Source organism: Podarcis liolepis (assembly GCF_965112155.1).
Source record: "Podarcis liolepis genome assembly, chromosome: 14".
NCBI lineage: Eukaryota > Metazoa > Chordata > Lepidosauria > Squamata > Lacertidae > Podarcis > Podarcis liolepis.
In genome coordinates, this window is record NC_139569.1 from 48,031,113 (window position 1) to 48,045,403 (window position 14,291).

A 14,291-nucleotide genomic window follows, 5' to 3' on the forward strand; every position below is an offset into this window, starting at 1 on the left:
CAAAGTGAAGGTGGCCGAATTACATCGACCTCCCTTTTGAATTCTGAAAAGTAGAGAAAGACACATCTTTATCTAGAGATATTACGGTTTCAGGCATTGGTACAGCTACCACGTACTGAGCTGTCGCAGCTCATTACTGAATTAGTTGGACCTCGGGGAGCTTGGCTGAGATTCTGTCTCATGCTCAGAGACTGATGCTGCGTTTAAACAAAGAAAAATATGCACTATGTGCCACATAGTTCAAATATTTGAAATTATGTTCTGGTCTGCCAGCAGCAGTTACATTACTGAGCTCTCTAATCTCATCTTATTAAGCACAAGCTCTCCACGGCGTTTCCACCTAGGAGGGGGAATGAGCGGTGCAGGGCACACGGCCGCAGCCCCTACACCCGAATCAAAACGGGGCATAATCCACTGGGACACCTCCCTGCACAAACGTCCATGATACAAATCCCACTTATTCCAGTTAGAGAACATTCCAGGGGATAGCGCCACATGGGCTGGTCCTGTTACTAGTCTTCCGCTCTACCACCCGCCAATGCCCAAAGACCCACTGTGCCAGAGTTGGCTGCCACACTTTGCCTCCCAAAAATGTTACCTCTGCACACTCCCAATTCCATGCACAGCTCTTCTCAGGCAGCTGGATGGGGGGGGGGGGAAGAGCCATGATGGGCACAGATTTGTAGCCTGCCAAGAAAAATATATTGTGTGGTATGTAGAGACTTGTGCATGAAATAACATCCCCAGGCCAGAGTTTCAGTGGACCTGACAGGTCGGCTATTTTCAGGAAAAGAAGCCGAAGTGGATGCACAGACAATGACCGATTTAGGAGCGGCCAAATGACGCATAATCGCAAACACGCCTAACCCAGAAGCAGCCCCAAAACGTCATATAGATGTCACAAGAAGGGGCAGAACAGGCTTATGTGCGTTCTGTTGATGCATGTGGGTATCCAGAATGTATCCCCCGCACAAAACGAGGATTGCCTGTGGTTGGCTGTTATGACTCCCACAGACCCTATCCCACAAAATGTCTCCTCCAAGTGCAAAGGGAAGGCTGACAGAATCATGTAGCTTAGGACAGGACACTGGTCCAAGCCTCCAAGAGCTCAAAACATGGTGTAACCTAGTTCTTCGGTGGCTGAAACTCCCCACTTTGCTAATACAGTACGGTCATGGCCAAGCTGGTTCAATATATGGCAACTCTTGGGCCCAGACAGCAAGTTGGAGGGGGAAAGCAGAGAGCATGCAGGAGTTTTCAGTGCTTAAAAAAATGGTGCCTCTAGTGGACTCACCCCTGGGAGAAAGGACTGAGAAATCTCTTTCCCACCTGCTGTGCGAGATGACACAGCTCCACGTACTTCTCTCTACCACTTAAGCTGGTGGAACTTACAGGCAACTGTAGCATAGGCAGGAGAAGGACCCATGAGAACAGGGGGATTGCCTCCATTCAGAAAACCTCACACCTGCCATAAGCGCATAAAACTGAACACTGTTCCTATGATACATTCACATTTCGTTGCAGTCCGGGGTGTAGTTTAAGGTCTTTTAACTATTTAAACATGGTTTTCCTTCAGTAATTCTGGGGTGGAGATGAAAAACAGTTTAATAATAGCCTAGCGTTAATAAAAGAAATGTGAGCAAAACACAAGCTAGCAAAGTGATTAATAAAAACAAACACATGAACAACAAAATAATTCATCATATTTTCTTGCAAATATTTAATCGAAAATATGTACATTGGTGTCCTAACGGAAGTTCAAAACATTTATGTTCATTGAAAACAATTCTCAACAAGTTCAAAATCACTTTCCGAAAAGGTTCATATAGAGCACTTAATTCAGTTTAATACTTAAAAGGCAAGCTACTCTAAATGATGTCACACACATTCCTTAACCTAACTATGTATAAAAATGATTTTCATGCCATCCCCCACCCCGACCCCTTTGCTTGTTTTACATAAATTTCAACTAAGAATGTATCAATGCCTCTCAGGTCCTATTCTTTTTGTAACAGTTTACACATTTCCATATTACTTTTTAAACTCTTCCCACCCACCTTGTGTTCTGTGGGCCTGCTGCCAATTAACAAAAATAAAAATAAAATAAAGACACAGAGGCCACCACATGCCCTATTTCAAACAAGTAAAGTGTCAGGTTTCTGCACAGCTTGCACATTGGGAAACTCACAACTATATTTACTTTTTTTAATAATAATTCCACTTTCACTGAAAGTTTAAGAGTAAGCTTATTATCATGTAAGATCACATCAATCCTGAGGTGCCAGACCTTCACACAGTTTCCTTCCTAGCATGACTTGATGGGACAGGAATGCAACATCAAACCCAAGCGACGGTGGATCAAATGCCCTTGATAGAGAAACACTGGTACCCCAAGTACTACAAAGACTGTGGCCCCTATCGGCATCTTACTTTGAATCAAATAAATAACATGTCTCCCTCTTGGCTTCACGGGTTGGGTCACTGCAGGCAATGGTTCTGGCTTCTGACAGCTCTTTCATATCAGAGGGTCTAATATCTCATTTGTCACTGAGCTTCGGCAGTATTACATAGTCCATGGTTCTGTTTCCCCACTTTCTTTCCCAATTGGCACCTGTAAGAGTATACACAGCAATTGGTTCAAAGTGATGCAAATATTCTGCTTCAGCTTGCTTCATCACTCTCTTCTGCCTGGCTTGCTGGTGACTCCACAGGGCTAGCAGGGCTGCTCTCTTCAGAATCAGCAGAATCCTCTAGTTCAGAACCTGGCTCAGCCTTCTTTGCTGAAGGTGGAACGCCACCTTTCTGGAGAATCTCTGTAGCTTCATGTTCAAGAACCTCTGATGGTGTCAGAGGTTCCAGATGAACACTGCCTTGCTCACTCGCATCAGAATTCACAGATTCAGGTTCACTTCTCCTCAGAAACTGTTCAAAACTGACATCTTCTTCATCAGATGCCAATTTTGAGTGGTCAGAATTTATGTCTTCTAGCTCAGCTTCATCCAAATCAGCCACCTTTGTCTCTGCAGCAGAGACTGCATCCTTTGAACTTTGGAAAGAGTTGGTTTTATTATCTGAAGCTTTCGGGGATTTTCCTCCTTCTATCTGACCACTATTACCCAAATCATCAGATTCTGTCCTTTCACAAGAGGTCTCAGTTGAACTGGCTTGGGATCCTGAACAGGAGTCTTTCACAGCTGATACAGAAGTACTTTCTTCATGCTCATCAGTTTGATTTTCAAGATGGTCCTTTGAAGCGTCTTCTGCAGAGCCTTTTGCACAGACATGGGGTTCTAAAACGGAGGATTCTTCTCCAGCTGATGGACTTTCTTTACACTTGGCAGCTAAACCTTCATCGCTTTGATTTGCAGGAGTCTCTGCATCTTCATCTTCCATAGGATCTATGGGATCATTTGACCAGTCTGAGAGTCCTGAACCAGAGAGGTTTCCTAGAACCAAAGTCGATGTACTTTCTTCACACTCAGCTGCTGAATAACATTCACTGTCCTGATTTGCAAGGCTGCCTACTGTGTCTTTGCTCACAGGGTCTATGGAGTCATTTGAGGAGGCTGCAAATCCTGACTTGGAGTTTTCTAGAACTGAAGGCAATAGATTTTCTTTAACTTCTTGATTTGCAAGAACTGAAGGCAATGGATTTTCTTCAACATCTTGATTAGCAAGGTTACCTGTCTCTCCTTGTCCTGAACCGTCTTTTGAGCAGGCTTGAAACCCTGGATCAGAAATGTTTTCTAGACATGGAGATTTCTCTTCTTTGCATTTGGCCACTAAAGGAGCTTCATCTCCTTGATTTGCAAGGTCAGTTGCAGGGTCCCCTTCTTCTGTAGAGCCTTTTGAACAACTATTATGTTCTGAAATGGAGGAGTCTTCCATGGGTGACACAGGCATATTTTCTACACAAGCAGCAGCTAGAAGACCTTCATCAGTTTGATTTGCAATGGCACCTGTGTCCTCTTCTTTTGCAGGATCATTTGAGCCGGCTGAGTCAAGTCCTGAACCAGAGGAGTTTTCCAGAACCAAAGGCAGTGTGCCTTCTTCACACCCTGCAGCTAGAGGACCTTCATCTTCTTGATTTACAAGGTCAACTGCAAGGTCCCCTTCTTCTGTAGAGCCTTTTGAACAACTATTATGTTCTGACATGGAGGAGTCTTCCATGGGTGACACAGGTATCTTTTCTACACAGGCAGCAGCAGCTAGAAGACCTTCATCAGTTTGATTTGCAAGGGCACCTGTGTCCTCTTCTTTTGCAGGATCACTTGAGCTGGCTGAGTCAAGTCCTGAACCAGAGGCGTTTTCCAGAACCAAAGGCAGTGTGCCTTCTTCACACCCTGCAGCTAGAGGACCATCTCCTTGATTTGCAAGGTCAACCGCAAGGTCCCCTTCTCCTGTAGAGCCTTTTGAACAAGTCTGATGTTCTGACATGGAGGAGTCTTCCATGGGTGACATAGGCATATTTTCTACACAAGCAGCAGGTAGAGGACCTTCATCAGTTTGATTTACGAAGCTCTCTATGTCTGTTTTTTCTGCAGGGTTTATTGGGTTATTTGAGTTTTCTAAAACTGGAGATGTTGGATTTTCTTCACACTCAGCAGCTAAAGAACCGTCTTCATCACCTTGATTTGCAAGGTCATCTGAGTTCCCTTCTCCCAAAGAATCTTTTGAGCATGCTTGGAACACTGGGCCAGTAGTGTTTTCTGGGCATGGAGGTATCTTTTCTTTGAACTCAGCTGTGAAAGGGCTTCCATCCCTTTGATTTCCAAGGCCCTCTGCCTCTCCCCCATCTACAGAGCCTGTGAAGTCATTTGAGCAGACCTGAAGCTCTGAACCAAGGCTGTTTTCTAGAACAGGCAGTTTATTTTCTTCACACTCAACTTCTAAAGCAGCTTCATCACTTTGATTTTCCAGATGGTCCTTATCTGTTTCTTCTGTTATGTGTTTTATTTCTGGGCTGAAAAAAGCAAATCCAACAGAGTTTAGTACTTTAAGAAAACATACTGCTTATATTTTAGTAGTGCCTTTTAAAAAAAACCAACCCTCGAAATTAAATAATTCCTCCCTTACTATAAAGCAGTAAGAGCTCAATCCACCCCACTTTGTGCATTAAGACATAGAAAAGAAAGTGAAGGAGGGGAAGAGATGGACTTTAAAACTTCTTCCTTCCTTCCTTCCTTCCTTCCTTCCTTCCTTCCTTCCTTCCTTTCTTTCTTTCTCTCTCTGTCTCTCTCTCTCAAATATGCTCAGGCCCCAACCTTAAAAACAAGTTACAAGGTGAGAGACATCAGCTCAGGCAGTCTTATAAACCAAGAGCCAATTCAACCCTCTGAGTGCTGATTCTTATGTAGACAAAAAGGTACCATCCATGAACAAGCATGAGGGAGTCCAAGCATAGGGGGATGATGACGACGACGACAACAACAACACAAAACAACTAAATTAGGACTGATCATGCTGAGAAGGCATGGAATGTTTTTCTTTTTCTCTTCATTTTTGGCAGGAGGCAGGATAGAGAAGGGAAAGAATAAACCAGGAGAAAGGAGTAGATTACCCTGAAAAAGGACATGACTTTCTGGAAACATGAAGAAGAGCAGCATTATAAACTGCAAAAGGTTGTTGCAAGTTCCCACTTGGGATACTTAATTTGGAGATCAGTTTGGAACTGCAATATATTGGATTCACTTTACCTTGTGAGAAGACACAGTGCTTATATTTACCTTGCAGAGATGGATGTTTCTTTTTGCTCTTTTTGCTCTTCAGGTGCACTGAGCCTTGGAATTTCCTGAAATATACACAATATTATTTTTACAGTGCAATGCAGTGAGTTTTAGGTATTGCTAAGGAGAAATGAGGGTTTCCAAAAGACAATCTGGGCTCCCAATGAAGAGTGACCTTCAGTGAATATCGATTGCATGCACGAATCTAGGAGGAAACCCCTGTAGAACAACTGGGATCCCAGAAGCTCTTGTAATTATGAGTCTAGAGCTGCAGTAAATGAGAAGATGAAGAAGGAAGCAGTGGGGACATGCACAGATAACTGGCGATCACACAGGCCCAAAATCTGTGGCAAGGACAGAATCAGAAAGAGAACCATTTTTTTTCTGGCTGGGAGGGGAGGAACTGTAGCAAAAGAGGAAAGGGGGACATGGCCTCTCAGGAGTTGGGCTTACCAGATGGAGGCATGCCATGCCTCATGCAGGTTAAGGAACACAAGGTATTACCAGACCTGCTTGCAAAATATCACTTAGCCCTGTAGATTTAAGGAACCCCAGCAGTGCAAGTTCTTCAGATTTCCTTCATTCAGCAAAGCCAGTAACACCCAAAGCTTTCTAATGATAAAAGCACATTGCTAGCCCACCTTGCTCACCTGCTCCCATCCTATGTATGCCTTCTATTTGAGATTAGTTTGAAAGAGAACTTTCTGCAGAGTGTGGATGTGCTGTGGCAACTTCTGCTCCCCACCCACATGGCCAGGGCCCATCTGGGATATGGGCATGCTTTTTTTCACTCCAAAGTCACTATACATGCCAAATAGTTCAAGCATTAATATCACACTACATACACACAGGAAAGTAGCAGTTGCCCTGTTGAAAGTTGGCTTAATAGACCACTAAATATTTTTTAGTTATGAAACCTACCATTTTGAAAATCTAAATTCAGGTTTGAACAATGAATATATACACACTGGAGATTATTATGCTGCAGATAAATAAAAATAAAGCTACACACACACACACACACACACACACACACACACTTCTAAATACACCTTAGGAGCATGCCAGTTCAAAAGGTTGAGAACACAAAGGTACACTACCTGGGATGTTTCTTCACCTCCACTGTTCAATGATGCATCACTAACCAGGCTAAAGAATGAAACAACATCTGTTATTCTCAGACAGCATATTATCATCAACGTTAAAGTCCAGGAAATTAATACTAACACACATTTAAATTTTTCAACTATTCTGAAAATCTCCACTGTGAGTCATTGGTTTCCTCCTTTCCTAATGAAACAATAACTCAAGGAGAAGTGTGGCTGTTTTACTCCTTTGCAAATTCCATGTACAACATTCTGCATGCAGGTTGTGGAACTACCTGAAAAGAGAGACCCACTTGGCCCCACCTCTCTACTCTTCACTAGCTTGTTCTGGGTAGTTGTTTGTTAGGAATTTGGTGTGCCAATTTCAAAAAGGTTTAGCAGATAACTCTGCAGCATAATGCATTTTCATCTGTGACGCTTGTCTCAGTTTAATAGTCTATTGTTGATCAAATTTTTATTATTTTGTCTTTTGTAAGTCACAAGGGCTGCTATTGGAATAGAAGGATAAGGTATGAATTGCTCAAATTAAGTAAATTAATTTCAATTTAAGAGGAAACTCCCCTCCCCTCTGCTCTTTTTCCCATTCAACTTTGGGGCTAAACAAAATCTGACGGGAGCAGCCAGGCTTGTTTAATCCCACCCAATTATATAGAAATGGGACCAACATGTGAGCAACCAATGGGAGCTCCTGTTCACACCTAGGTTAGACTAAGCTTCCTGGGCAAGGCCTGCATTTCTTTTGCCTCTGCATTCTGTAAAGCACTAATGCCCAGCAGCTGCACTTTCTGAACTGCAAGGTTGTTGCCATTCCTGAACTAAATTATTAGCAAAATGCATACCTAAAAGTTCACAGATTTTCCGTTCTGTGGAAAGAATGGGCTCCTATTTCCCTGCCTATTTTTAACTGAGATGTTCATGGAAAAAGTCTTCCAGCCATAACTCTGCATTTTTGTACCGCAATGAAGGGCTTTTCTGTAGTGTTTGCTGATAAATATAGACCTCAATCTATCACTTAAAGGGTAGATTTTTCTGTAAATATTTCCCCAGGGCATACTTCATTAGTTATACATTATTTAAATGTATTGACTTCTAAACCACAATAAACAAGCAACTTATCACATCACCATGATTGATTTTTATATTTTATGCTAGAACAACTCTACTGCAGAAAGAGCAAGAAGTGCACCTCTCCTATAAAACCTTGTGGACTCGTGGTTTTTAACGTACAATTTAACCTTTCAAAGGCTTTTGTTTAAAGAAATTTCTGGTGATTGTATCTTCTTTGTTGATGTGGCACTGAAGTCAATTTTAATCTGCTGAAGTATGGAACTGCACCTCTTACACCCGGGTAGAAATGTTATTAATCATGAATTAAATGATTAATGACCCTACTAAGGCTGCAGCAACATACAAGGTACTTGGCATAATAAGGAGCTGCATGTGTTTAATTATGAGGGCGAAAGCCAGTGCTAACAGGCTGACATAACTCATTCCATTTTTTGTAACTTTAAAAGGATGTATGTCATTAGCAACCATTTGACAATTATCAAAAGATTCCTCATAGGATTGGCCTTAAAAGCATAAATTTAAAAGTACATCTAACTTCTTGTAATGTCTTATTGATGACTTTAAAACACTACATAGAACCAGCAATACATGTTAAAAATATCTGCAGAACATGCAAATCACATTTATATTGTGAAACATTGTTTATTGTGAAACATGTTTATTGTTTCTACTACGTAGTGTGGGGAAAACAACCCACCATGTGCAAAACATGTTATGTCAAAGCCATATGGAAGGGGAGGGGACTTTTACAATCAATACTGTTACTGAAAGTGACCAGAGAAAAGAGACTTCCTTTTCTTGCATTGCTATATATCAGCTTTGTGGGGAACCCAAGTTGCCAAATGCAACTGATACTCAGAAAGGAGAAACAGGCTTTTATCTGTGCCAGCAGCTGGTCCAGAGATGCAGCATACAGAAAATATTGTTTTATTTACATTGAAGGTTGATAATTTGTTACTGTGGTTGAAAAAAAAAGTATGATAAACTGTCTTATGTTAAAACTTGTCTGACACAGCAAAAATAAAATTTTAAAAAATCTGTATATGGGAGACACTAAACATATTTAATTTGACCAACTAAATAAGAATAAAAGGTGCTGCAACGATGGTAAATTTCACATCTCTCAAACAGGTTAGAACTACAGGAAATAGGTGGGAACTCATTTTTAACAGGGTGTAACAGAAGGCATTTGAACAACCAGCAACAGGCTCAGGCTAGGCTCAACAACAGAAAACTACTTCTTCATACAAAGCACAATATGCTTTTTGGAACTCACAAGATAGGAAGGTGGCTAACAGTTTCGCTCAGATGGTTTTAAAGGTGGATTTAGACAAATCACGAAGAAGAGCTTTATCAACTGTTACGATTGCTGGCAGAAACACCAGATTTGGAGACGGTGTACCCAGAATGCCAATTGTGGATGGTGGGGGCAGCAGCAGAGAAGGGCTGCTGCCTTCTTGTCCTGCTTTGAGAGGCCCTTTGGGGCATCAGGCTTGGCCACTCTGGGAAAGAGGAGGCTGAATTAGATGGGCCCCCTTTGGCCTGATGCAGAGGAACTCCACCGGCTTGGGTGGCTGCTTCCTCATTAATAAGGATGCATCAGAACACTACAATTTATTAGACAAAGCACTGTAATTAGACTTGGGTTGTGATTCCAAAAGAAGGCACTTCAGGGATGCTAAGCAGAGATTTAACACACACACACACACACACACACACACACACACACACACACCGGTGAACAACTATCATACACACACTCAAACACATAGGCCTCAAATATGGCTTGACACACAGTATTGGGGGCTACTATTCGTAAAACATAAACCTCAAGTCCCCAAAAACACTTGAAGCAAGTTGCGTGGGTTTTTTTATCCTGGCCTTTGTGTGTATGTAATAAAGCTTAATAATATTTAAAAGGGAATTTGCATTTTTTTATCTGGAGTACAACCAAACTTGCTTCTGTATCATAGAATAGGTATCTACTCTTTGTTTCTATGCTGGAAGACCATCAACACAACCACCCAACTGACAAACAAGCTAATCTCAGAAACTTACTGGGAAAGGTTGTCGGCAACCAGATAGTCCGAGGGAACTGGAATTAAAGAGAAGATCAGTAGTGTTAAAAACCAACAAAAAGACAACAGGCTAACATCTGGCTTACGTCAGAGGTACATGAGCCACATACCATTTTCGATAATCACTTGACAAGTATGAGTAAGGTTTTCGTTCAAGTGCGTAGCCATATTATCCAAGCCGGAAGCATCAGTCAGGAACTCACAATTAAGGCAAACAAGAGTAACACCACTAGGGGAAAAAGGAAGAAGTAACCCTGAGTGCAAGGGAGGCAAAAGGTTACAAAAAGCTTCTTCTGACCATGTCATGTGAAGTCAACTATGCACTGGACTAATATATATGTAAAACTCATTACATACTAGCTGGTACACATGTTCGTTCCAAGAATTTCTCATAAGCATTGCATATATGAATAATATTATTGGAAAGAACAAGACTACAGAAGGAAAGGTTGTACTTTCTTCGGTAAGCAAAGTTATCAGTGCCCGCCACTCCCTTGATGGTTTTCCTTAGAACTTCTGGGTCTGTGAAATTGCTGATATGTGGAAAAATGGATTCAAAACAACAAATCATGATGATGAGCAAAATTTAACAAACAAAAGAATCAGTATCACATCTCAGAACATCGGAAAAATCAAGAATTTTGGCTTGGATATTAGTTTAGGGTTGTCTCATTTTATGAAGAAAGCTTTGCATTCTGAAAACAAAGCTTTATATAAGAAATAAAAGTTAGATGGAATCCAGATAACATGCACACATCTTAAATCCAATTCAGCAGTAACTGAAATTGCAATCTGAAATACACTTGGGGAGAAAGCCTCATTCGACACAGCGGGACTTATCCAAGGACTGTGATGCATGTTGGAAAAAATGTACACCTTAAAAAAGAAAAAGGAGATGGTTACCTCAGATCTTCTGAATGAGTCTTATAAATCCAAAATCGTTTACTTTGTCGAGCACTGTGAAAACTACAAGATAATAAAATAGCTGAAATGGACTTCTCAAAGAAATGTCCCGTCCCCCCATATCATATAATACAACATTAAACAATAAGACTGCAATCTAAGGTATAGAAACAAGCAGGTGTCTAGTCATTCCTGAGCCCAAAGATTCTGCTGCATGACCGGGAGATGCGTCTACCAGCGAAGGAGGCTGTGCCACTGATTTCAGCCACTATCCAGACACCTCTGCTAAGAACCGGAGATTCCTCCAGAGCAACTTTTGAGAGGAGAGCAGAAGCAGTGCTTCCAGGGTGGGTTTACAAAAAGCTAAAATATAACAAATTGTAGCATGTTAAAATGGCAATACTTTTAAAAATGTCTGGGAAATGTTAAAGGGCCTTCACTTCAGTAAGTATGTTCACATGGAGGAAGTTTTCCCTCTTTGAAATGGGAGAAAAAATTGGCCTTCAAGCACCCTGTTCACCCATATGCTCTAGGTCAAAACCTGAATTTTTTAAAATGGGCACGAGGAACAGGAGCTTTTTCAGTTGTGGCATCAATGCTTCAGAATGCTCTCCCTAGGAAGGCCTTCCAGAACCAGGTGAGAACCTGATTCTTTGAAGAGATCTCTGGGGAAGGCTAAATCAACTGAAGGTTTTTTTTACTTCTGATAAGCTGGATTTTCTTCACTGCTTTTCTGACTACTGATTTTATTACAGAATTTTATTGTGCTGCTCTGGTATTGCTTTGATTATTTTTCTATTTTTACGCTGTAATCTGCTTTGAGTTCCTTAGTGGAAGAAAGCAGCCTAGCATTTATTTTTAAAAAAGCATAAATGCTAATTTATAAATCATGGAACAGAGGACACTAAAGCCATGCAGAGCCCCAATCTTCCGTTAATGCAGCTGTGGCATTGCAGTATAGCACTGGCTGAGAGACAGTATGCTCCTTGCCTGCCTCTTCTCTTCCTGAGCACAAGCCCCCAGTCTCAGCTTTAACCACACTGAACGCTAACCAGGCTTCCAACCACCAACAAACAGGTTTCAAATATTTTTTAAGGGGGAAACCTACCCAGGAGTAATCCTGGTTAGGGTCAGTGCCTACACAAGGGGAGGTGGTGTTAGGGTTGCACTGAGGCACAGACTTGCTGCAATATAAAAAAGACCAGAAATCTACCAGAACAGAAACAAACTACAGACATAATTTAACAACTTGAAGCTGAAGATTTCCTACCTCATCATGTGATTCACGTAGGCTTTACTGCAGCTTGTGCTGTATCTGCATAAACTACAGCGAACATAGGCTGGAAAGTGGCTGGCGAATGTCCTTATATCAGAATAACACTCAATGCACTTCTGAATATTCGGGCATCTAATATGAACCAATTTCAGAATTAGTATGCAGTATTAAGAAAAAAGTTAAGTTCCCATTTCAAATCATTATTTCCAGAAAAGCTTGCTTAGTTAATACCACTGGCCTGGAGAAAAAGAATCTGGCTTTTGAATTCTGCTTTATAATGTCGCCCCATCTTTAGAAAGAGGCTTTCCAGAGGACCTTCCAGGGTGGGAGTCAATGTGGCACAAGGGGACGAAGTGGGAAGGGCAGCTGGGAAGCTCCAAGGAGCATATGGCATTCTGAAAATAGCCTTCTTTACTTCAAGGCCCTATGGATACTGGGCAAACAGGTTTGCAATGCTTAACCAACTGAAAGCAGTGGAAAAGGTTTGAAAATGTGTACACAGGTTGCAACTGTCAAAGGTTCTTCATATGAGCATCTTCCTCTCTCTTGCTTTTATCAGCGATGGGGCAGAGGCACCCTCCACGTGCCTCCAGCTCAGGCACATGCCCAAGACTGTTTTTACTGTAAATGTCTTTTATCTGCAGAGTTTTTACTGCTACTGTAGCTGAGAACCAATACAAGACTCTGATCAGACCCCACCTGGAGTCCTGTGTCCAGTTCTGGACACAATTTATGAAGGATATTGACATGCTGGAACGTGTGCAGATAACAGTGGCCAAGGTCATCAAGGGTCTGGAAACCAAGTCTTATGAGGAATGGCTGAGGGAATTGGGTACGTTTAGCCTGGATAATAGGAGGCTGAGAGGAGATATAATAACCATCTTCAAATAGCTAAAGGGCCGTTACATGGAAGATGAGCCAAGCTTGTTTTCTGCTGCTCCAAAGGGTTGGATGCAAATCAATGGCTGCAAAAGTTATAAGAAAGGAAATTCTATCTAAACATCAAGAAGCACTTTCTGGTGGTAAGAGCTGTTTGACAGTGGAACAAAGAGATTGTGATTCCTTGCAGGGGGTTGGACTAGATGACACTTGGAACTCAACAACTCTGATTCTATCTCACTGCATCTCTCCATGCCAATAATGTCTCCCTACAGAGGCACATGCTCTTGGGCAAAGAGTCTCTCTTGTGCACGCACTTTTATAGCCATGGTTATTTAGTCAGTCACAGCAAAAGAAAGGAGCAGAGTGGGGAAGCTTTGGGAATTTAAAGGAACCAGTGCCAGTCCCTGTCTTAGGCTGGCTCAGTTAAGCCTACTGTGTATCCTAGAAGGTCCGCATTAAGCTATCTGCTGTCACTAAGTGTTTGAAAGCAGATAGTCCTTAAGTTTAAAAACCTACACAATTTAAGAAAAAATATGCTGATGTTACTTGTACAGTCCTTAAGCTGATCTACTGAAAGAAATTCCTACTTAAACTGCTGCCTCTAAAGCTCCTATTTGGGAGAAAGGTGACCCTTATACTGGGGAACTGATCCAAGTGACACTTACATCGCCGACCCTCTTTAAACGATCAGAACATACCCACCCACTGAACAAGGCCCAAACAGTTGGCCATTCCAATCAAAATTAATCATGTTACCATTCTACTGATTCAGAAGAACTCCAAGTTCTATTTCCTTTTTTATTCCAATCAGTTAACATTCAAAACTACACTCTGGAAAGCTACCAGAAGACTTACCTTAGATTATTTAATGCTGTATTTGCAATTTTATTGTTTCTTTTGCTGCTGCCACCAATGCTACTGCTGCTGCTGCTGCTACTGTTATTTTGGGTGGTCCCCAGACCTTGCTTCTTCTGTACGCTCAATGGCTTCAATTTTGGCTTTACTTTATTTGTATTCGTTTTGTTCTGAGTTGTTTTAGCATTTGTCACTTTAGCGGCACTGGTGGACAAGTGTAAAGTAGACGCACTTGGGATGATAGGAGATGCAGTTGCTGATCCAGGCTGAAGAGATCCAGCAGAAGCTCTGATGGTAACCTAGAAACATGAGACCCGGTTAACTCTCTCCTAAATGAGTGGCAATCATTTATCTTGCTGAAAAGACTTGCAAGAAGAGGGCATGGAGGGCACAAGGC

General features: G+C 41.7%; 1 protein-coding gene and 1 long non-coding RNA gene across 8 annotated transcripts in view; both read right to left on the reverse strand.

Moving 5' to 3' along the window:
• The window catches only part of LOC310693676, a 111,289-nt gene that overhangs the window by 22,923 nt on the left and 74,075 nt on the right, over nt 1-14,291 (reverse strand). The gene's annotated exons all lie outside the window — the stretch shown is intronic.
• ZNF280D (zinc finger protein 280D) overlaps nt 1,706-14,291 on the reverse strand; it is a 32,544-nt gene continuing 19,958 nt past the window's right edge. For all 7 annotated transcript variants that reach the window (XM_083475541.1, XM_083475542.1, XM_083475539.1 and 4 more), the window contains 8 exons: nt 13,895-14,193; nt 12,152-12,289; nt 10,882-10,944; nt 10,089-10,207; nt 9,959-9,995; nt 6,827-6,875; nt 5,727-5,791; nt 1,706-4,963 (listed from right to left, as the gene is read on the reverse strand). In XM_083475541.1, the coding sequence (XP_083331667.1) occupies nt 2,662-4,963; nt 5,727-5,791; nt 6,827-6,875; nt 9,959-9,995; nt 10,089-10,207; nt 10,882-10,944; nt 12,152-12,289; nt 13,895-14,193 (3,072 nt within the window). In that variant the 3' untranslated portion in view covers nt 1,706-2,661. The remainder of the gene's footprint in view (nt 4,964-5,726; nt 5,792-6,826; nt 6,876-9,958; nt 9,996-10,088; nt 10,208-10,881; nt 10,945-12,151; nt 12,290-13,894; nt 14,194-14,291) is intronic.